At 38.0% G+C, this 23,115-nt stretch overlaps 1 protein-coding gene across 4 annotated transcripts in view; it reads right to left on the bottom strand.

The window, feature by feature from the left end:
• Positions 1-23,115, bottom strand: part of MIGA1 (mitoguardin 1) — a 91,298-nt gene that overhangs the window by 36,124 nt on the left and 32,059 nt on the right. For all 4 annotated transcript variants that reach the window (XM_060139711.1, XM_060139710.1, XM_060139712.1 and 1 more), the window contains exons 6-7: positions 21,593-21,726; positions 20,668-20,791 (exon numbers count right to left, since the gene is read on the bottom strand). In XM_060139711.1, coding sequence (XP_059995694.1) covers positions 20,668-20,791; positions 21,593-21,726 — 258 coding nt within the window. The remainder of the gene's footprint in view (positions 1-20,667; positions 20,792-21,592; positions 21,727-23,115) is intronic.

The following is a 23,115-nucleotide window of genomic DNA, read 5'->3' on the forward strand; positions in this document are numbered from 1 at the left end:
GTCATTTTCACAATATTGATTCTTCCAATCCAAGAACATGGTATATCTCTCCATCTGTTTGTGTCACCTTTGATTTCTTTCATCAGTGTCTTATACTTTTCTGAGTACAGGTCTTTTACCTCCTTAGGTAGGTTTATTCCTAGGTATTTTATTCTTTTCTTTGCAACGGTGAATGGGATTGTTTCCTTAATTTCTCTTTCTGATCTTTTGTTGTTACTGTATAGGAACGCAAAAGATTTCTGTGCATTAATTTTGAATCCTGCAACTTTACCAAATTCATTGATTAGCTGTAGTAGTTTTCTCGTGGCATCCTTAGGATTATCCATATATAGTATCATGTCATCTCCAAACAGTGATAGTTTTACTTCTTCTTTTCCAATTTGTATTCCTTTTATTTCTTTTTCTTCTCTGATTGCCATGGCTAGGACTTCCAAAACTATGTTGAATAACAGTGGAGAGAGTGGACATTCTTCTCTTGTTCCTGATCTTAGAGGAAATGCTTCCACTTTTTCACCATCGAGAATGATGTTTGTTGTGGGTTTGTAATATATGGCCTTTATTATGTTGAGGTAGGTTCCCTTTATGCCCACTTTCTGGAGAGTTTTTATCATAAATGGGTGTTGAATTTTGTCAAAAGCTTTTTCTGCATCTGTTGAGATGATCATACGGTTTTTATTCTTTAATTTGTTAGTATGGTGTATCACACTGATTGATTTGTGTATATTGAAGAATCCTTGCATCCCTGGGATAAATCCCACTTGATCATGGTATATGATCCTTTTAATGTGTTGTTGCATTCCGTTTGCTAGTATTTTGTTGAGGATTTTTGCATCTATATTCATCAGTGGCATTGGTCTTTAATTTTCTTTTTTTGTAGTATTTTTGTCTGGTTTTGGTATCAGGGTGATGGTAGCCTCGTAGAATGAGTTTGGGAGTGTTTCTTCCTCTGCAGTTTTTGGGAAGAGTTTGAGAAGGATGGGTGTTAGCTCATCTCTATGATAGAGCTCACCTGTGAAGCCATGTGGTTCTGGACTTTTGTTTGTTAGAAGATTTTTAATCACAGTTTCAATCTCATTACTTGTGACTGGTCTGTTCATATTTTCTATTTCTTCCTAGTTCAGTCTTGGAAGGTTATACCTTTCTAAAAATTTGTCCATTTCTTCCAGGTTGTCCATTTTATTGGCATAGAGTTGCTTTTAGTAGTCTCTTATGATGCTTTGTATTTCTGTGGTGTCCGTTTTAACTTCTCCTTTTTCATTTCTAATTTTATTGATTTGAGTCCTCTCCCTCTTTTTCTTCATGAGGATGGCTAAACGATTATCAATTTTGTTCACCTTCTCAGAGAACCAGCCTTTAGTTTCACTGATCTTTCCTACTGTTTTCTTTGTTTCTATTTCATTTATTTCTGCTCTAATTTTTATCATTTCTTTCCTTCTACTAACTTTAGGTTTTGTTTGTTCTTCTTTCTTTAGATCCTTTAGGTGTAAGTTTAGATTGTTTATTTTTCTTGTTTCTTGAGGTAGGACTGTATTGCTATAAACTTCCCTGTTAAAACTGCTTTTGCTGCATCCCATAGGTTTTGGATGGTCGTGTTTTCATTGTCATTTGTCTCTAGGTGTCTTTTGATTTCCTCTTTGATTTCTTCAGTGATCTCTTGGTTATCTAGTAATGTATTGTTTAGCCTCCATGTGTTTGTATTTTTTATGTTTATTTTCCTGTAATTATTTCTAATCTCATAGCGTTGTGGTTGGAAAAGATGCTTGATATGATTTCAATTTTCTTAACTTTACCGAGGCTTGATTTGTGACCCAAGATGTGATCTATCCTGGAGAATGTTCCATGTGCACTTGAGAAGAAAGTGTATTCTGTTATTTTTGGATGGAATGTCCTATAAATATCAATTAAGTCCATCTTGTTTAATGTATCATTTACAGCTTGTGTTTTCTTATTTATTTTCATTTTGGATGATCTGTCCATTGGTGAAAGTGGGGTGTTGAAGTCCACTACTGTTAGTGTGTTACTGTCGATTTCCCCTTTTATGGCTGTTAGCATTAGCCTTATGTATTGAGGTGCTCTTATGTTGGGTGCATAAATATTTACAATTGTTATATCTTCTTCTTGGATTGATCCCTTGATCATTATGTAGTGTCCCTCACTGTCTCTTGTAATAGTCTTTATTTTACTGTCTATTTTGTCTGATATGAGAATTACTACTCCAGCTTTCTTTTGATTTCCATTTGCATGGAACAACTTTTTCCATCCCCTCACTTTCAGTCTGTATGTGCCTCTAGGTCTGAAGTGGGTCTCTTGTAGACAGCATATATATGGGTCTTGTTTTTGTATCCATTCAGTGAGCCTGTGTCTTTTGGTTGGAGCATTTAATCCATTCACGTTTAAGGTAATTATTGATATGTATGTTCCTATTACCATTTTCTTAATTGTTTTGGGTTTCTTTTTGTAGGTCCTTTTCTGTTCTTGTGTTTCCCACTTAAGAGAAGTTCCTTTAGCATTTATGGTAGAGCTGGTTTGGTGGTGCTGAATTATCTTAGCTTTTGCTTGTCTGTAAAGCTTTTGATTTCTCCACGAAAACTCAATGAGATCTTTGCCGTGTAATCTTGGTTGTAGGTTCTTCCCTTTCATCACTTTAAATATATCATGCCACTCCCTTCTGGCTTGTAGCATTTCACCTGATATCAGCTGTTAATCTTATGGGAGTTCCCTTGTATGTTATTTGGCATTTTTCCCTTGTTGCTTTTAATACTTTTTCTTTGTCTTTAATTTCTTTTTTAAAAATAAACTTATTTATTTATTTTTGGCTGCACTGGGTCTTCATTGCTGCATGCCGGCTTTCTCTAGTTGCGGCGAGTGGGGGCTTCTCTTCCTTGCAGTGCGCAGCCTTCTCACTGCGGTGGCTTCTCTTGTTGCAGAGCACAGGCTGTAGGTGTGCAGGCTTCAGTAGTTGTGGTGCACAGGCTTAGTTGCTCCGCGGCATGTGGGATCTTCCTGGACCAGGGCTCGAACCCATGTCCCCTGCACTGACAGACGGATTCTTAACCACTGCGCCACCAGGGAACTTCCTTGTCTTTAATTTTTGTCAATTTGATTACTATGTGTCCCGTGTGTTTTTCCTTGAGTTTATCCTGCCTGGGACTCTCTGTGCTTCCTGGACTTGGGTGGCTATTTCCTTTCCCATGTTAGGGAAGTTTTCAACTATAATCTCTTCAAATATTTTCTCAGGTCCTTTCTCTCTCTTTTCTCCCTCTGGGACCCCTATAATGCGAATGTTGGTGTGTTGAATGTCGTCCCAGAGGTCTCTTAGGCTGTGCTTCTTTTCATTCTTTTTTCTTTATTCTGTTCCACGGCAGTGAATTCCACCATTCTGTCTTCCAAGTCATTTATCCATTCTTCTGCCTCAGTTATTCTGCTATTGATTCCTTCTAGTGTATTTTTCATTTCAGTTATTGTACTGTTGATCTCTGTTTGTTCTTTAATTCTTCTAGGTCTTTGTTAAACATTTACTGCATCTTCTCGATCTTTGCCTCCATTCTTTTTCCGAGGTCCTGGATCATCTTCACTATCATTATTCTGAATTCTTTTTCTGGAAGGTTGCCTATCTCCACTTCATTTAGTTGTTTTTCTGGGGTTTTATATTGTTCCTTCATCTGGTACATAGTCCTCTGCCTTTTCATTTTGTCTGTCTTTCTGTGAATGGGGTTTTAATTCCACAGGCTGCAGAATTGTAGTTCTTCTTGCTTTTGCTGTCTGCCCTCTGGTTGATGAAGCTAAGAGGCTTGTGCAAGCTTCCTGATGGGAGGGACTGGTGGTGGGTAGAGCTGGATGTTGCTCTAATGGACAGAGCTCAGTAAAACTTTAATCTGCTTGTCTGCTGATGGGTGGGGCTGAGTTCCTTCCCTGTTGGTTGTTCAGCCTGAGGCAACCCAGCACTGGAGCCTACAGACCCTTTGGTGGGGCTTATGGCACACTCTGGGAGGGCTCACACCAAGAAGTACTTCCCAGAACTTCTGCTGTCAGTGTCCTTGTCCCCACAGTGAGCCACCACCACCCTGTCTCTGCAGGAGACCCTCCAACACTAGCAGGTAGGTCTGGGTCAGTCTCCTATGGGGTCACTCCTCCTTTCCCTGGGTCCTGATTGCACACTACTTTGTGTGTGCCCTCCAAGAGTGGAGTCTCTGTTTCCCCCAGACCTGTCGAAGCCCTGCAATCTAATTCCGCTAGCCTTCAAAGTCTGATTCTCTTGGAACCCCTCCTCCTGTTGCTGGATCCCCAGGTTCAGAAGCCCGACATGGGGCTCAGAACCTTCATTCCAGTGGGTGGACTTCTGTGGTATAAGTGTTCTCCAGTTTGTGAGTCACCCAACCAGCAGTTATTGGATTTGACTTTATTGTGATTGTGCCCCTCCTTCCATCTCATTGTGGTTTCTCCTTTGTCTGTGGATGTGGGGTGCCTTTTTTGCTGAGTTCCAGTGTGCTCCTGTTGATGACCGTTCAGCAGTTAGCTGTGATTCCATTGCTCTTGCAAGAGGGAGTGAGTGCACGTCCTTCTACTTTCCATCTTGACCCTGCACATCCTTCTACTTGCCATCTTGAACCAATCTCCTTTCCCTATTTCTTTAATTGTGTATCTATATGAGACGATGGATGTTCACTAAACTTATTGTGGTAATCATTTCATGACGCATGTAAGTCAAATCATTATGCTATACACCGTAAACTTACACAGTGCTACATGTCAATTAAAATAGAACTGGAATCAAGAAACCCATAATTTCAGAAAGTGAAAGAATTGAGTGAGCTAACAGATGGTATTTTCTTGATTTTTCCCTCTATGTACCTTAATATTGAAAAGAGCAGCAATGAAATCCACTGGAGCAAAAAAAAAGGCTATCTTACCAATTCTTGATGTGGTATAACTTACACAATTTTGCCTATGTGAAACAGTACATGCACAAAACAGCCTGACACTATGTCCCTACTCAAAACAATAGTTCCACAACAGTTGTCGGTGGCTTTCCCTGTGTATCAAAACTTCTTATATGCCGTGATTGGCCAACATAACAACTGTGATTCCTAACTGGGAAATACAGCTGCCAATGCAAAACAAGTAATAGAAGGAAAGAGAAAGGAGTAACAGCACTTTATACCTTTTTTAGGAGAAGAAAGAAGTAACTGGATTACCCAAAGGGCAAAAAGTAATTAAGGGTAGGTCTGCAGTTATGGAGACTTTAATGGGGACACTAGAACCACCGGTCACTCTGTACATTACACAAAGGTCCCTGGCTGATGGGACAAGTAGGGGCAGAACTCCAGCCCACATCTCAGGCCTACATCTTCCTGGAAGAAGTTGAACCTTTTTCTTATCACAAACGTGCCCTTCCCAAGAGGTTACATGGGCCTTTATCTAAATCAAACAAAGGCCTTGGATGGGCTAGTGCAGGTCCTGTACTTAGAAATCCAAGTGGATAAGATATAACTTGAATACAAAAAAGGCAAAGGCAAGAAGCAGGAATTTCCCTTGTGCGTGGCACCCCAGCAATTTTCATTATACTGCTTTCATCTCTGAACCGATTTTGACTTGCATATATAACACCACTTACACTTCATTTTGTAGTTTTGTTTAACACTTTGAAATTAAGATTATGAGCCTTAATGCGTGAGAGAAAATTACAGGGCAAATTTCTCATATGTTCTGCAATTTGCAGTCTGTATATTTAGAGGTCTGAGTATACAAGTTAGGCCTGTAATTCACGTCACTCCCTAAAAATAAACCCTCAGGGAGTTTATCCTCTGACCACAGTGATTCTGCAGGAAAGAAAAGGACAAGGTCGTAGAGTGTCAACTCTGGGCTGTCTGACGTTTGACATAAGATTATAGGTTGAGGTTATTTCCTCTTGCTGCTGAGCTCTTTCAATATCGCTAAATGTTCTATCTGGCTGCTTAACAAAAGAGAAGAAAAACGTCTCTCTAGCGGTCGGGAGGTCCCACTTTACGGCTTTTCCTGTTCTCTGCCAGAGAATTTGTGCAGTCAGTACTAGGCTGGAAAAATCTCTAATTTCCCCTGAAATCCTATGCATAAGTGAGCAGACAGAAAGATGGATAAAATATTTAAACTGTACCAGTCAATGTTTCCACAATCTCCTGCAAACAAGTAAATTTGATTATGACTTCTTATAATTCTCAGTGGCTCCCTGTTGCCTAAAGGTATAAAACAAAGACCTTCAAGATTTATCTCCTGCCCACCTTTTTAGATTCATTTCCCACCACTCTCCTACATATACTGTGTTCCCAAACATATCAATCAACTCATAGTTCCCTGAACAGGCTCCACTCTACACCTTGATCCATGTTATTCCCTCCACTGGGAATGCTCTTTTCTCACGTTCCTGGTGGACTGTCTTTCTTCAAGTGTCACACTTTTCTTTGTGTGACACCGCCACAGCACCTTCTAAACACATTATTACAGCACTTACTTCACTGTGCTATAAAATTTTTTAATGCTTATCTCCAAAACTAGATTCTGGATTGCCTAAAAGCAAGAGTGAAATCTTCTTCATTCTTGTCTTTCCAGTGGCTTATACCGTGTTTGACATATACCAGGAAAGCAAATGTTTGCTAAATAAATATTCCAGACCTAAGATTCTGTGTTCATTCTGTTCAAAAAATAGATTATAAAGAGGCCTAAACACATATCTGAAATATGCAAAGCGATGCTGTTAAGCTACAAAAATTCCTGGTTTGTTTTTAAGCGCTAAATTTGTCCCTACACATCATTATAAAAGAATTTCAAAGTCCTTTGCTTCAGCCAAAAAAACAACATTTATCAAACTTATGGCTTCAGAGTTGCCTGCTAACATGGTTATTGCAAACACATACTATTCTTTACAGAATATGTAAGCATACAACAACATGGATGCAACTAGAGGTTATCACACTAAGTGAAGCAAGTCAGAAAGAGAAAGACAAATATCATATGATATCACTTATATGTGGCATCTAAAATATGACACAAATGAACCTATCTATGAAACAGAATCACAGACACAGAGAACAGACTGGTGGTTGCCAAGGGGGCAGGGGGTGGGAGAGGGATGGATTGGGAGTTTGGGATTAGCAGATGCAAACTGGTATATATAGAATGGATAAACAGGTCCTACTGTATAGCACAGGGAACTATATTCAATATCCTATGATAAACCATAATGGAAAAGAATATGGAAAAGAATCTATCTATCTCTCTCTATATATATATGTATAACTGAGTCACTTTGCTGTACAGAAGTAATAACACAACATTGTAACTCAACTATACTTCAATTTTAAAAAAGAGAGAAAATATAAGCATACAAACTACAAAGCCCAATTAATTTTAAAAGAAATCTAAAGTATAGATTAAACTTTATCTGTTGTAAACCATATCAACTAAATAATATGCCCAAGAAATTGTAAGCAAGCTTCATTCGGCATTAATCAAGTTTATTTTTACACTGGTATTAAATTCAGCAATCTGGTCCTGCCCTAATAATCTAACCAAAGTGAGTAAAAAATAATCTTAATTCCTGAATGCACTGTTACAGAAATAAACTACCAAACTACATAATGATGTATACTCTGCATGATATGATGATAAGAAAAGTCTCCTAAAATATAACACCATTCCTTGGTGTTAGTTGTTGTGACCAAATAAAGTCTAATTTTTTCCAAAGTAATTCAAATAACATAAATTTCTGTTTAATATGAAAAATATATATACTTTTATTGTGTAATATTTGATATGTACAAGAACTATATATAGGGGCTTCCCTGGTGGTGCAGTGGCTGAGTCTGCCTGCCGATGCAGGGGACACAGGTTCATGCCCCGGTCTGGAAGGATCCCACGTGCCGCGGAGCGGCTGGGCCCGTGAGCCATGGCCGCTGAGCCTGTGTGTCCAGAGCCTGTGCTCTGCTACGGGAGAGGCCACAACAGTGAGAGGCCCGTGCACCACAAAAAAAACCCAAAAAACTATATATAGTATAGGTGCATATTTTGAATCAAAATACTGAAACAAACATTTGTGAATATACTACCCATTTACAGCCACTTTTCTTTTCTTTTTCTGGCTGCACCATGTGCCTTGCTTCCCGATCAGGTATCAAACCCAGGCCCCAGCAGTGGAAGCACAGAGTCCTAATCACTGGACCGCCAGGGAATTCCCTACAGCCACTTTTCAACATTTACAAAATTATTTACTTATTAAGGAAAAAATAATATAATCATGTAGAAGACACTACTGTAAATATCATCTCCTTACCCGATATTCATGAATCTCCAAATGAATTTCATAGATATTCAGCAAAAACAGCAGCAGATAACCAAAGATAACCACATGTCCCAAACCCTTATCTTAGGCTCTTAAACTGAGGGCACTTCAGTTGGGAAGTATGGGAAAGAATGGAGGTGGGAACGAAAAGTTAAAAGAAGGATCTTCTGCTTTGTAGAGGGAGCTTAAGGTCTGAGTTTTACAAAATAGCTCAGTATTGAGGTTTATACTAATCTATATGGTATTCTAACTGCTTCCTAAAAGTCTTAATTGGCCAATCAGACTACAAGTAACCTGAAAACAGGCATTGTAGTCCTTATTTCATCTGCACGTCATCACACATAAGGCATACAATAAACAGTTAAATAAATATTTGCAAGGTGACTTTTAAGCTTTAATTCGCCTTAGCAGTATTCACAAGTCCCTACATCAACACTCTTGTACCTAACTGGGAGCCTACAGCAATAGGGGCACAGTCTTTGATTCTGTGTAGTGGGCCAGCTAACTCATGGTCCTCCTTTCTACACAGCTCTCTTCAGAGGCAAAAAGACTCTAAGAATCTATCCAGAGCAGTAAGATGGGGGAAAAAAGAGAAGGAAAGAAAAGAACGCATAAAGGTTGGAAAAAAGCATAAGGGTTGGAAAGAAAGAAAGAAAAATAAACAGGTTATCATTCATAGATACGTGGTCTAGATAAAAATTCCAAAAAGAACCTATGACAGGGACTTCTCTGGTGGTCCAGTGGGTAAGACTCCAAGCTCCCAATGCAGGGACCCCAGGTTCAATCCCTAGTTGGGGACTAGATCCCGTATGCATGCCGCAACTGAGAGTCCGCATGCTGCAACGAAGAAGTCCACATGCTCCAACTAATAAGTCCACATGCCACAACTAAGAGTCTGCATGCTGCAATTAAGAAGTCCGCAGGCCACAACTAAAGATCCCATGTGTGGCAACGAAGATCCCACGTGCCACAACTAAGACCCGGTGCAACCAAATCAGTCAATCAATCAATCAATATTATTAAAAAAAGAACCTACGACAAATTACTGGTGGCAGAACTAAGAGTTAATAAGCATTGTTGATAATATTCAAATGCAAATATCAACAACATTTTAGATACCAGCAATAAAAAATTAGAAAATAAATTTAGAAAAGATACCATGTACAATGACAACAAAACTATACAGGACTTAGGAATGAAGATATATAAGACCTCTATGGAGAAAACTATAAAAAACTATGAAAGACATAAAAGACTTAAGTAAATGAAGAGCCATATGATGTTTGTAGATGGAAACATTAATATTATGAAGATATACATTCTCCCACAAGCTGACCTGAAAATGCAAAGCAATAATCAAAATCCCAAGAGAGGCTTTCATGAAACTTGACAAGCTGTCCTAAACTTCGCATGGAAAAGCAAAGGGCTAAAAATAGCCAAAGGAATCACAGTGGGGACTTCCCCGGTGGTGCAGTGGTTAAGAATCCGCCTGCCAATACAGAAGACACGGGTTCAATCCCTGGTCCCGGAAGAGCCCACATGCGGCAGAGCAACTAAGCCCATGCACCACAACTATAGAGCCTGCACTCTAGAGCCCACGAACCACAACTACTGAGCCCGTGTGCTGCAACTACTGAAGCTCGTGCGCCTAAAGCCCATGCTCCGCAACAAGAGAAGCCACCTCAATGAGAAGCCCACATACTGCAACAGACCCAATGCAGCCAAAAATAAATTAATTAATTAAATAAAATTAAAGAACTTAAAAAAAAAGAACACAGTGAATGGACTCACCCCATCAGGTGTCAAGACTCATTATAAAATTTTATAAAGCTACAGTAATTAAGACATTAGAAATCAATACAGAAACAGACAAACAGAACAAAACAGAGTCCAGAAAAGACACACATATAAGACAACTTGACATATGACGGGGCATTTCAAATCAGTAAGAACAGGATACATCATTCAGTGAATGGTATTGAGGCAACTAGTTATCCAAATGTTTTTTTTTGTTGTTAAAAAAAAAGAGTAATAATATACATTTAAAAAATCAGCTCCTGACTGCTTCCACAAAAGGCAGAAACAAATGATTCAAAGCATGTTGAATTATACAAAGGAAGAGCATCAGCAAAGAAATGGCAAAAGAAAAACACTGAAAATTTACTAAAAACCTGGAGTTGATTATAAAACTAAAATCTTAGAGAAGAATTTCAGTTTTGGAAGAGACCTAGTCTGGCTAGAATATATGCGAAACAGTAAAACAAAGAGGTCAGAAAAGTGGTCTGAGACCCTGGGAGTGACAAGATGAGAGCTCTGCATCACGAAGATAACTCCAGAAACAAGGTACAGATTTACCAGTAGGGAGAGAGATTGGAGGTAGGAACCTTATTAGGAGATTATTAAATCCCAGCAAAATACAATGAGGGTGCAGAGAAATGGGAACGAACGACAGCTATATTATGGAGGCAGAATTACTGGATGTGCTGGCAAGAAGTACATCCACTACCATTTTTTGTTTTCCTCCTACGCATATGGCAAGACTAAGGATCAAGTAAAGTCAAAAATCTTAGCTATATCTGAAATAAATACTTCCACAAAGTATTTGTCCTTCAGATGGCAGTTTTCTTTTCTAATGCAGAGAAAAAGTAGATTTATAAAGAGCATTTTTTTTTACTTTCCCAAATAACTTTGAACATGGCTTAAATACCTTGTTTAAGGAAATGCAAACTTATGTTACTACTAAAATATGAGAAAAATAAATTTCCAGAGACAAATAAATGCTGTCTGGAGCATAACTGAACAATATCACTGTAAAACAAGTTATGAACATGTGATAGCATCTACCTGTAATCACGTATTTTTTTAAAATAAGAGCCTATTCAAAAACATTTATTCAGAGAACTAATTACAAAGAAATAAAATTTCCATCAGTATCAGAAAGAACACACACTTTGAAAAGATACCACATGTAACATAAAGTCCAGAATACTGGAAATGAGTTCATTTCTGCCACAACCAACATGATTGAACTGAAAGTGCAATAATTAAAAGAACAACCAGGACACAAAATTCATATTTTAAGATTAATCCTCTAACAGGTTAAGAAAGAGTCAAATGTGGGCTTCCCTGGTGGCGCAGTGGTTGGGAGTCCACCTGCCAATGCGGGGACACGGGTTCGAGCCCTGGTCCAGGAAGATCCCACATGCCACAGAGCAACAAACCCGTGCGCCACAACTACTGAGCCTGCAATCTAGAGCCCGTGAGCCACAACTACTGAGGCCGTATGCCACAGCTACTGAAGCCTGCACACCTAGAGCCAAAAATAAATAAATAAATTTTAAAAAAGAAAGAGTCAAATGTATAAATTGGACAGGAATACATACAGGGATGATAAGTCAATGGCATTTAATCTTATTGCCTGTTTCATAGGGCAAATATGATCAAATACTGGAAATTTCATAGGAGTCAAACTAAAAGAACTTCAAAGAAAATGATAAGTACACAATTCAGGAGAGTGTCTGCCACTTGAGTGGACAGAGTGATATGAGTGGGAGATCGGTTAGGTGGATTCTGTGGTGATAAACCATGTTTTTTGTTTTTGTTTTTGTTTCGATACGCGGGCCTCTCACTGTTGTGGCCTCTCCTGTTGCAGAGCACAGGCTCTGGACGCGCAGGTTCAGCGGCCATGGCTCATGGGCCCAGCTGCTCCACGGGATGTGTGATCTTCCTGGACCGGGGCACGAACCCGTGTCCCCTGCATCGGCAGGCGGACTCTCAACCACTGCGCCACCAGGGAAGCCCAACCATGTATTTTTTAAACAATCTTAGAACAGGCCTCATAAAAATGCCAGAATATATATGAATGGATAACAAGTGTTTACCATGTACCTATGCTAAAATACGATATACATGTTATCTCATTTCGTCTTCACAATTCTATGAAGCTGATCCTAATATAGTCCTCCGGCTTACAGATGAAGAATATGAGTCTAAGAAAGGTCAAGGCTTCCTTAGGTTTCATAGCTAGTAAAAGTGGTAGAGCCAGTATTTGAACCCATGTTTGTTTAACTCCAAAGCCCATGTTCTTAACCACTAAGCTATACTGTTTACAACTGAAAACATAGTGCAGTCTTTTGGTTGAATCTTCAAAAATTATCAGTACAATAACAAAATTATCATTTAACAATTATAATTTAACAACTATCTGAAAAACAGAAACTACAAATAAATGTAACACTTCTACATGCTGTTAGCTAGAAGAAATTGCACACAAATGGAACTGTACAGTAATATTATTTCAAGTCTCTGTGCATACCCTCCTGACTCTGTCTCACTCTGAGTTACAGTAGCAGGTGTATACGAAACACGCCAGAAAAAGAGTGGTGACCTAAATTTAACTCCCAGTGCTACGAACAGCACAGAAGGGCAGTTATGAGTCATAGGCGTCCCACATGCAGATAAAATGTGCTGCCCTCTAGTGACTTCAACACCTTGCATTTAACAGTAAGTGGTCTCTTGTAAGTGAAGGGAAATGATTGTTTTTTTTAAATTAGAGAACTAAAATCTTTATTTTATTTAATAATCAGAAGAATAGAGCAAATAACTTTTGTTTAAGCCAGAAGTAAACTTTTTGGTGTGTAAGAGCAAATACAGAACTATACCTAATATTGATTCATTAATTCATAATGATTAAGGAAATATCGGTACAGAACATGACAAAGGTGAATTAGAGAATACAGGGTGGTTACATTTTATACAAGGAATTCATGCCTTAAAACGTAATTCAAACCCTGCCTAATTCAAAGCTACTTTGCTATAGGAATAAATGTAAAGAAATGCTGACATACAACTATTGTACTATATTTCTTTTCTCAAGCATAGTTTCAAAGCACAATAAATGACTATAATATGGTCCGTTTTTAAGAATGTTTTAAAAACACTAAGTATTGGTAGTAAAGTTTTTTGTATCACTATCACTTCCTTCCCAGATATCAAAAATATTTCCTATTTCAACACAGATGATAACTGGCTTAGGGGTGAATTAGAGTTGTGATTTTAGAGCCATGTTGCCAGAGGTTTATTTCATTTTTTAAATAAAAGGGCTCCTGCTTCAATTCTGCTTTTTTTTCTTAGCATTAGTTCCAATATTTCCAGGATGCTCTGTACTAAATTAACAGCATGAGTGTCAGCAGTTATTTGAGCTTCTTTATCACATTTAATTTAATGACCACTTGGATGATTATATTATAGAATATAAAAAACATTCTAAAGTTAACAATAAAAGTAAAATTAACAGCACAATTATCACCAAAACCATTTGCATAAGTTCCCATGCATGTAACCAATAGTATAGTTCACTGGATATTGACATAGGATACTCAGTATTTCTGGTTACCAGCTGAAGTGGCACCACCTTGGGTAAACAAAATTTGTAATTCACCATGTCCATGAGCTTTGAAACTAAGAGATTCTTAATGAATTAAAAAAAATTTTCTTGACACTTGCATTATTTAAAATTTTTAGTATTAAGTGCTATTTTGCACTTTTTCAAATCACAAAAAATTACTTACTTAAAATTAGCTTAACAGAATCACACTGTATTTTTAACAGCTTTATTGAAGTATAATTTACAAACCATAAAACTTCCCCATTTTAAGTGTACAATTCAATGAATTTTAGTAAATGTATAGAGTTCTGCAACTATCACCGCAATCCAGTGTTAGAATCATACATTTTTAAAACTCTGTTATTAACTTCACCTACCTAAACTAACCAAATACCTCACAATACTGACAAGTCAAAAGTATTTTTGGATCTGCTAAAGAGGATCGATATAATTTACTTTCAACAAATACACTGTTATCAAAAAAGAAAAACTCTAAGACGATTTTAAACATACTAAAAGAATCATGCTTAGGAGGATTTAAACTGTCCTCCTATAGTCCACAATGTTAACTTGGCAAACTACTTACTACTTACTATAAACAGTACAAATGAATGTAAAATTAAGTAGAGTCCCCGTTTATATTTTGAATTCCAAAATTAGAGAAATAAGTTTTGCTGAGGCTCTTATAGTCAATAAAACCTGACACATGTGCCTTTCAAAACTAAAATGATTTATTTATTTGCAAGTGAGTGTAAAACCAGCCATGAATACTTGATGGCAAATACCTATCTGCAAAACAGCTCAGCAATGACAATATTTCCAAATAATGTGAACTGATATTAAATCTTTTTCAAAAAAATTTCATATAATATTTTCTTAAATTAACTAGTTAAGTACATAAATACACACATATTTTGGCATGATACATAATAAAGTATCCCATGATCTCTTTATGATCAAGATGAAAAAAATATGAAAGTAGAAACAGTTGAATTTATAGCTTATTGCACAAGTTGCTAAGGCTACTTGAAAGTCATGCCTCAGATCTTTGACTCTGGCCCTGTCCACTTTAAAATATGGTATTGTGATAAAATAAGTAATATATATTTATCATGGTTCCTGGCACAGAGCTTCTGAAACTCTTGAAATTTCCTGAGCGATGGGGGTGAGAGGAGTATCTTCTGCTATTCATAATAAGCCCCTTTCAACTATACCTGAGTTTATGTTGATGAGATGACTCTTGGAGGATGGGGGATGGTTGCCAAGGGAACAAACCCTCTGATTAGAAGGTTGGAACTTTCAACTCCAACCCTGACCCCTGAAGGGAGAGAGGCTGGGGATTAAGTTAATCACCAATAGCCAAAGATTTAATCAATCATGCCTACATAATGGAATCTCCATAAGAACACCAAACTGTAGGGTTTAGAGAGCTCCAGGTTGGTGAACACATCCCGGTGCCGGGAGAATGTTGTGTCTGGACGGGGTATGAAAGTTCTACACCCATTCCCCATACCATGCCCTATGCACCTCTTCCATTTGACTGTTGCTAAGTTATATTTTTCATAATAAACCAGTAATAGTAAGAAAAGTGTTTCCCGGAATTCTGTGAGCCATTCTAGTAAATTATGAAGCCCAAGGAGGGAGTGGTGGGAACCTCTGATTTACAGACAGTTGGTCAGAAGCATGGGAGGCCTGGATTTGCGATTGGCATATGAAGGGGGGCAGCCTTGTGAGATGAGCCCTTTACCTGTGGAATCTGTGCTAACTCTGGGTAATTAGTGCTCAAATTGAATTAAATTGCAGGATACCCAGTTGGTATCCAAAGAGAACCGGAGAATTGCTTGGTGTGGAAAATCCACTCATTTGTTGTCAGAAATTGTAAGTAGAGGGAAATAAGTTTTCCTTTAAGCATTTTTTGTTAATGGTTTCAACGAGAGCATTGATGAACAAATAGACCAAACTGAACAAACTAGAAAGTGATAGAAAGCTAAAAGGGATGTCAAATCAAAATCTAAAACTATCTTAATTCAGAGTGATGACTGAGAAATGACAATTTAGTAGGAATAATAAACATAACATCTAAACCTCGGGTCCAAAAACACAACTGCACAGGAACAAATGAAGGAAGATGTGGCTTAATAATAACATCTAACAGTAACAACAAAGAACTTAAAAGTTTTAGTTAACCATTAGCTCTACATTAGCAATGTTACAAGTTAATGTAGTCCTTAGGCTCTGTAATTATAATGTCCAAAATTTCTAGTTCAAGATGACAGAGCACAAGCATCTACTTCTCCAGACTTCCCTGGTGGTCCAGTGGTTAAGACTCCACGTTCTTAACTCAATGCAGGGGGCCCAGGTTCGACCCCTGCTTGGGGAACTAAGATCCCACATACCGCAACTAAGCCCGTGCACCACAACTATTGAGCCCGCACGCTGCAACTAGAGAAATCCTCGCACTGCAATTAGAGAAGCCTGTGTGCCGCAATGAAGACCCAGCACAGGCAAAATAAATAAATTAATTAATTAAATTAGAAAAAAAAAGCATCTACTTCTCCTTCCTAAAGGCCCATTAAAAATGACAGGAAGAGGGAATTCCCTGGCGGTCCAGTGGTTAGGACTCTGCACTTTCACTGCCGAGGGCATGGGTTCAATCAAGCCACGTGGAGTGGCCCCCCCCAAAAAAAAAAAAATGACAGGAAGAAAATAACTGCCTCACTGGAACACATGGAAAAGGTATCACCAGACCAGAAATTTTATCTTTTTTTTTTTTTGTGTGGTACGCGGGCCTCTCACTGTTGTGGCCTCTCCTGTTGCGGAGCACAGGCTCCGGACACGCAGGCTCAGCGGCCATGGCTCACGGGCCCAGCCGCTCCGCGGCATGTGGGATCTTCTCGGACCGGGACACGAACCCACGTCCCCTGCATTGGCAGGCGGACTCTCAACCACTGCGCCACCAGGGAAGCTCCAGACCAGAAATTTTAAAGAATACCTTGAAATTGGCCAAGGTAGGATCAGGTAGGTCCTATCAAACCACAGCCTAACATCCTAGAGGTAAAAATGATTGTCTTCCTCAGAGAGTTCCAAACTCCAACCTCATAAATATTGTTACCCTGTTCCCTAGACTTTTTATTTGTTAATATAATTTAATTCTCATAATTACTTTGTTAAATAGGTACTACATGCCCATTTTTCAGATGAAGAAGCTGAGGCTTAGACAAGTTACATAATCATACAGCTAATAAATGGTGAAGACAGAATTTGAACCCAGTTAGTCTGAATCTTGAGTTTGTAGTTTTAGCTATTATGCAGATATAGGCCAAAAGGTAATCCACTAGAATAACTCATTAAAGTGCTACATTAAAGTCAGCTGGCACAGCTGGGCCCTCTCCCCCATTCCCTCAGGTAAATACAGCAGTTCATGTCTTCAGTTCCTGGATTAAACCTTGATAACTCCCTTCTATAAAACGCGTGAGGGACTTCCCTCGTGGTCCAGTGGTTAAGAATCTGCCTTCCAATGCAGGGGACGCAGGTTTGATCCCTGGTTGGGGAACTAAGATCACACATGCCATGGGGCAACTAAGCCTGTGCATTCTAGAGCCCGCACGCCACAACTAGAGAGCCCATGTGCCGCAGATACTGATCCTGCGCTCTGAAGGCCACGCGCCGCAACGAAAGATCCCACATGCTGCAACGAAGATCCCGCATGCTGCAACTAAGACCCGACGCAGCCAAATAAATAAATATTTTTAAAAAATAAAATGCGCGAAGTCTGTCTAGACTGCATAGAGGGCCTGAGAGAGGAGGAAAGATTCATGAGTTCATTGCAGATCCCCAGATAGATGCAGAGGAAGAAAAAATTTAAAGGAAAGGAAGATCCACACTAAATAAATGATACCACCACCAGAAATAAGGTTCCTTACTTCAGCAGCTGTGGGGATTCCAGACTACCTGCTCCAAGACATTTCTTACAGGGAACTTTGCCACAAAGAGTTCACAGTCAATCCTCCCATTCAAAGAACATGTCTGGCTTCTAAGTGGTGAGGCAATACAGCATGGTGGTTTATGGACTCCAAAGCCAGCCACCTGGGCCCAAATCTAAGTTCTGTCACTTAATAGCTATGTAACTCTGGGGAAGTGATTTAATATCTCTGTACCTCTCTCCCCGTCTGAAAAATGAGGATAACTATACTTACCTCATAAAAGTTGTAAGGATTAAGTGACATAATTTTTACTTAGAATTGTGCCTGACTCAGAGAAGAAACTATGGGCCTTACTTAGCAAAGGCCCTGGAACATGGTGACATGCAAACAATGGTAGCTGTCAAATATTAAGTCCAGGGGGAAAGGTGATAAATTAGATGACTGCTAAAAAATCTTCCAGCCTTGAAAACCTATCAAATCCTTAGGAGAAAAAAAATTTGATTTTATCAAATAAGACAAAGCAAATTTCAAAACAATAAAGTATTCACTGAAGTCAGATCAATAAGGGGTGGTTTAAATTCACCCCTGAGCCTCTGAAGGCATTTGTTAACCTCTCTTTATTTATGACTACTAATTGTAAGTTGCCTCTCATTAATATACATTAAATGTGTAAAATGAATTTGGATTTAGAGAATGAGGAGAGTTAACTGACTTCTAAGCAATTTTGATTAATATCAAATAACAGATATAACAGAACTACTTCCCTACTAGAGTCCTGGCCTTAGATTCAGCTCTTTGAATCCAGAAGTTCCAAAATGGAAACTTGCGATATAGAAGAACATCCAAATAATTCCCAAGAAGGAACAAAATATAACAGCTTCATGTCAACTGGAATCTCCAGGGCAATAACAGGCCAAGGTACTGCTAGGCTGCAGGGAAAAGCCAGCCAGCCTAGTAGCCACTGACAGCTCAGGTTAAGACATGGGTGGGGTCAGGAACTTATTACAAACCTAAGCTAACCAAATGGATAGACTGATTATGAGTCCCACTCTAGAAATCCTACCCATTTAGAGTTCCAAATTAACAACAATTTCCTCAGAAACAACTTGAAGGCCCCAGAAATTAAGCCATTTTCCCAGGGGTCTTCTTGTCCAGATGCAATATAAACCCAAAGCAGACCCTCTGGGCAATACCCAAAAAACCTTTATTACCTAATAAACTGAAGAAATCAGAGATGGATTCCACCAACTTCTATGGACAGTAGAAAAAAGAAACTTTGGGCATGCCAAACAGAACGAAATCTGAGATGCATATTAGAAGACTAACAAGTACAAGAACTACACATCTACATGATCCTTATCATGAGGCTAGACAGAAACTGCAAGCAGAAGATTAGAACAGTGAGGGCAAAGCCTCCATTCCTAGAATAAAAGAATAAAAGTCTCAGGCCCTCTTCCTCTTCCTTCCTTATATTTATAATTTTTTCCTACTTCTTTTTCTCTGTGGCTTTCCTTGCTACTTAACCACTTTGCTATCTCTTCTAGTTGTTCCATTCCCATTTTTACATTTGACTTCTTTTAAAAATGCTTCAGTGGTGGGGAGGAGTTAGGAGATTGGGATTGACACATATACACTATTGATACTATGTATAAAATAGATAAGTAATGAGAACATACTGTATAGCACAGGGAACTCTACTTAATGCACTGGGGTGACATAAAGAGGAAGGAAATCCAAAACAGAGGGGATATATGTATAGCCGATTCATTTTTGCTGTACAGTAGAAACTAATACAACATTGTAAAGCAACTATACTCCAGTAAAAATTCATTTACAAAAATGCTTCTCTCTGTTGTTTTTCCTACTTACTATCATAAATGCCATTCTAATAAGTTATAAAAGAAATTGTGTAAAAAAATATATAAATAGAAACCTTTGGCAAATTCTATTTGTTGACATGAATACTGTCTACTTTTCTTCTGGCCTGAATCTCCCCTATGCCAAAAGCAGAGAAACTTTTAAAAAACTATTCATTCAAGTCTAATGAATAATTTTTGGTGACAGTAACAGGATGAAAAAGCAAAGACCAAAATTAATGCAGAGGTTTCACATAACCCTCACTGTAACATATAGACAGAAATTCATAATTCTAATACAAGTGAAATCTTTTACCTAAATTCAAAATATATAAATATGTAAACATCTCAAAATGCAGCCACTTTCAGTACTTCATGTTCAGAAATAAATGTGGAAAAACTTAACAAGCCTTAACAATTTTTCTTTATTAGAAAACAAAAATCCTCAAATAAAAAAATTTAAATTACTTTTAACAAAAAAAATATATAATGTAATTTTATTTTATTTCATTCTTTGGATGATGTACTGAAGTCAAGGAAGCTTTTTTTTGGCCGCGCTGGGCAGCTTCCAGGATCTCAGTTCACCAACCAGCCCAGGCCATCACAGTGAAAGCCCAGGATCCTAACCACTAAGCCACCAGGGAACTCCCGGAAGCAATTTTAATCATTCTTTCCTTGGAAGACTTCACTTAAGAAGTCTTTTCAAAGTTCTTTTTTCTTTAAAGTAGGAAACAAAGGTAATGGTATATACTGACGTATGTATTGACTACTTACATCAAACTGTAGCCTGCAACTGAAATTGCGTCAAGAAATAGAGTGACTTAAAATACTTTAAATGTAAGTCATGAGCTACATGCCTGTTTCTGAGGTAATGTGTCTCTGTCCCATTTTTATATTATTATTTTTTTCCTCCCTCTAACACTTTAACTGGGATTCTTTCACTTAGAATGTAATTTTAAAATAATGTTACAATCCTATCTATGGTAAGTACTTGAATTTATGTCAATAAGTTCAATTGAAAAGTTAAACTGAAAGAAAAATATCCAATAAATATGATGGTACTCTTTTTCTCTTGGCTATTTTCTAAAAAGTATGTAACCATATTAATGTACTTATGCCAATGATTCCAAGAATAGAAAAGAATAAAATCACACATTTCATAAAAACCATATAAAATAACCACCTTACCCATATCATTAGCAAGGGAATTAGGATCAGATGCCCCTAGAGTAGCTTCAAACTCCTCTTGGAGACGATATGCTCTTTGCAGCAGAGCTTCAAGTTTATGGATAAATTCAGTACTAATAATATCCTATAAGGAGAGAAAAAGTACACACAGCAAATATTAGATTCTAATGCTAAAATTCTAAACACTTTCCACTTTTAAATGAAAGGCAGAAAAGTGAGGGATATAAAAAAATACTGTTGGGTGGTGAGAATACTGTGACAGAAGTCAGGAGGCTTGGGTTCTAGCTGTGCCTCAGATAAAATCATCTCCATTTCATAATCTGTAAAATTAAGGAGTTGGACTAGATCTCAAAGTAAGGTTCTCAAAGTAAGGTCCCTGAACCAGCAGCATCAGTATTACCTGGGAACTTGTTAGAATTGCAAATTAGAAATGAATTAGAAACCCTGAAGGTGGGACCCCCAAATCTATTTTTCAGCAAGCCTTTCAGAGGCTTCTGATGCATGCTCAAATTTGAGAATCACTAACCTAGATGAGTCTAGCTCTAACTCTGTGTGAGTTATATATATATATATATATATATATATAATATATATATATTATATATTATATATATATATAGATAGATAGATAGTGTATATAATGGCACTTAATTAAACCCAAAGCACAAAACAGACTTTTAAAACTCATATTTGCTTAATTCTTTACTTTCTTGAAAAATCAGGAAACAATGATAAATTGCAAATTTGGGGTTTAACAACTAACCGAACAGGAAAAGCCCAGTAAGAAATATCCCCACACAATCCCAAGGAAGAAAAAAAAAAAGTTCTATTAAATGCCACAGAAATCAAATACACTGAATCAATGTTAAAAATAGTTCAACTGTTCCAATATTATGAAGACCACTCCCAAATAAATCATCCTTACATCTATATTTTCTTCTGCAATGGCATCTCCCGCACCCAATTTAATGGAACTACAGGCTTCGTCTTCAGCCTGTCTATTTCGAAAGGTTAGAGCTTGTTCCCATCGACGCAATGCCTCTTCAAACAATTCCATACCTAAAAATTGAGAACAGAACAATTTTATTTTATTTTTTTTCTGGCTGTGCCACATGGCTTGCAGGATCCTAGTTCCCCAACCAGGGACTGAACCCAGGCCCCCGCAGTGAAAGTGCTGAGTCCTAACCACTGGACTGCCTGCGATTTCCCAAGAACAGAGCAATTTTATTAATTTTTAAAAGTTTTTAAATTTATTTGGTTGCATTGGGTCTTTGTTGCTGCACGCAGGCTTTCTCTAGTTGCATCAAGCGGGGACTACTCTTTGTTGCGGTGCACAGGCTTCTCACTGCGGTGGTTTCTCTTGCTGCAGAGCTCGGGCTTTAGGCACGCTGGCTTCAGTAGTTGTGGCTTGTGGGCTCTCGAGCGCAGGCTCAGTAGTTGTGGTACATGGGCTTAGTTGCTCCGCAGCATGTGGGATCTTCCCAGACCAGGGATCGAACCCACGACCCCTGTATTGGCAGGCAGATTCTTAACCACTGCGCCACCAGGGAAGTCCCAAGAACAGAACAATTTTAAATAAGTGAAATCAATACCAAAATCATTTTCAGTCTAAAGTGTTTTTCACACAGTTAGCACCAATGGCACAGTGTGACTGTAATTTTGGCACTAAAGAATAAAATTTATGCTCACATCATTTCTTAGCAGAATCTTAATATCCCAATACATTCCAGGTCTACAGATGTAGTCAACCAACAATAAGAGAGAAATGACTAGTATGTTTTCCTTTTTTAAAATATGTAACTCAAAGGTATACGGTGTTTGGAAATTTTCTAAAAAAATATCATGAATTCATCAAAAGTCCTAACAATGATGGCTAATTTTTATAGTCACATAACTATCTTTCAAAATATCCCCCTAAATGAAACAGAAAACTGATGGGCGAATAGAAGAAACTAGTTGATAAGAAACTATCAGGTTTACAAGAGGTTCTCAGAAGGAGAGAGTAAAGCTAAGAAGAAAGATAACAGAGGTCCAGAATAAAGATAACAGAGGTCCAGAATAAAGTCTTTTCTATCTTTTTTCCACCAAAAGGTGTCTTAGACCACCTTGACACCAACTTGCTGATTTGGATGGATAAAGTGCTGGGCCAGAGTTAAAAATATACAAGAAGAACCAATAAAGGGTTACAATCTGAGTAGGAATTTCATATCCCTCCTTATAGAAAGCTTTCGTAGGAAAATAGGTGAATATGTGCCTCTTTTTCTCCAAATTAAAAAAAAAAAGGCTTACCAAAATAATCATGCACTTCAGGCCACAACAGTGAGAGGCCCGCGTACCGCAAAAAAAAATAATAATAATAATTATGCACTTCAAACAAAACCAAAATATTTCAAAACCTCAATTTTTCTAGACATATAAAAGTAAAAGATCTTTAAAAGCTGCTTAAGA

Source organism: Lagenorhynchus albirostris, chromosome 2 (assembly GCF_949774975.1).
Source record: "Lagenorhynchus albirostris chromosome 2, mLagAlb1.1, whole genome shotgun sequence".
Taxonomy (NCBI): Eukaryota; Metazoa; Chordata; class Mammalia; order Artiodactyla; family Delphinidae; genus Lagenorhynchus; species Lagenorhynchus albirostris.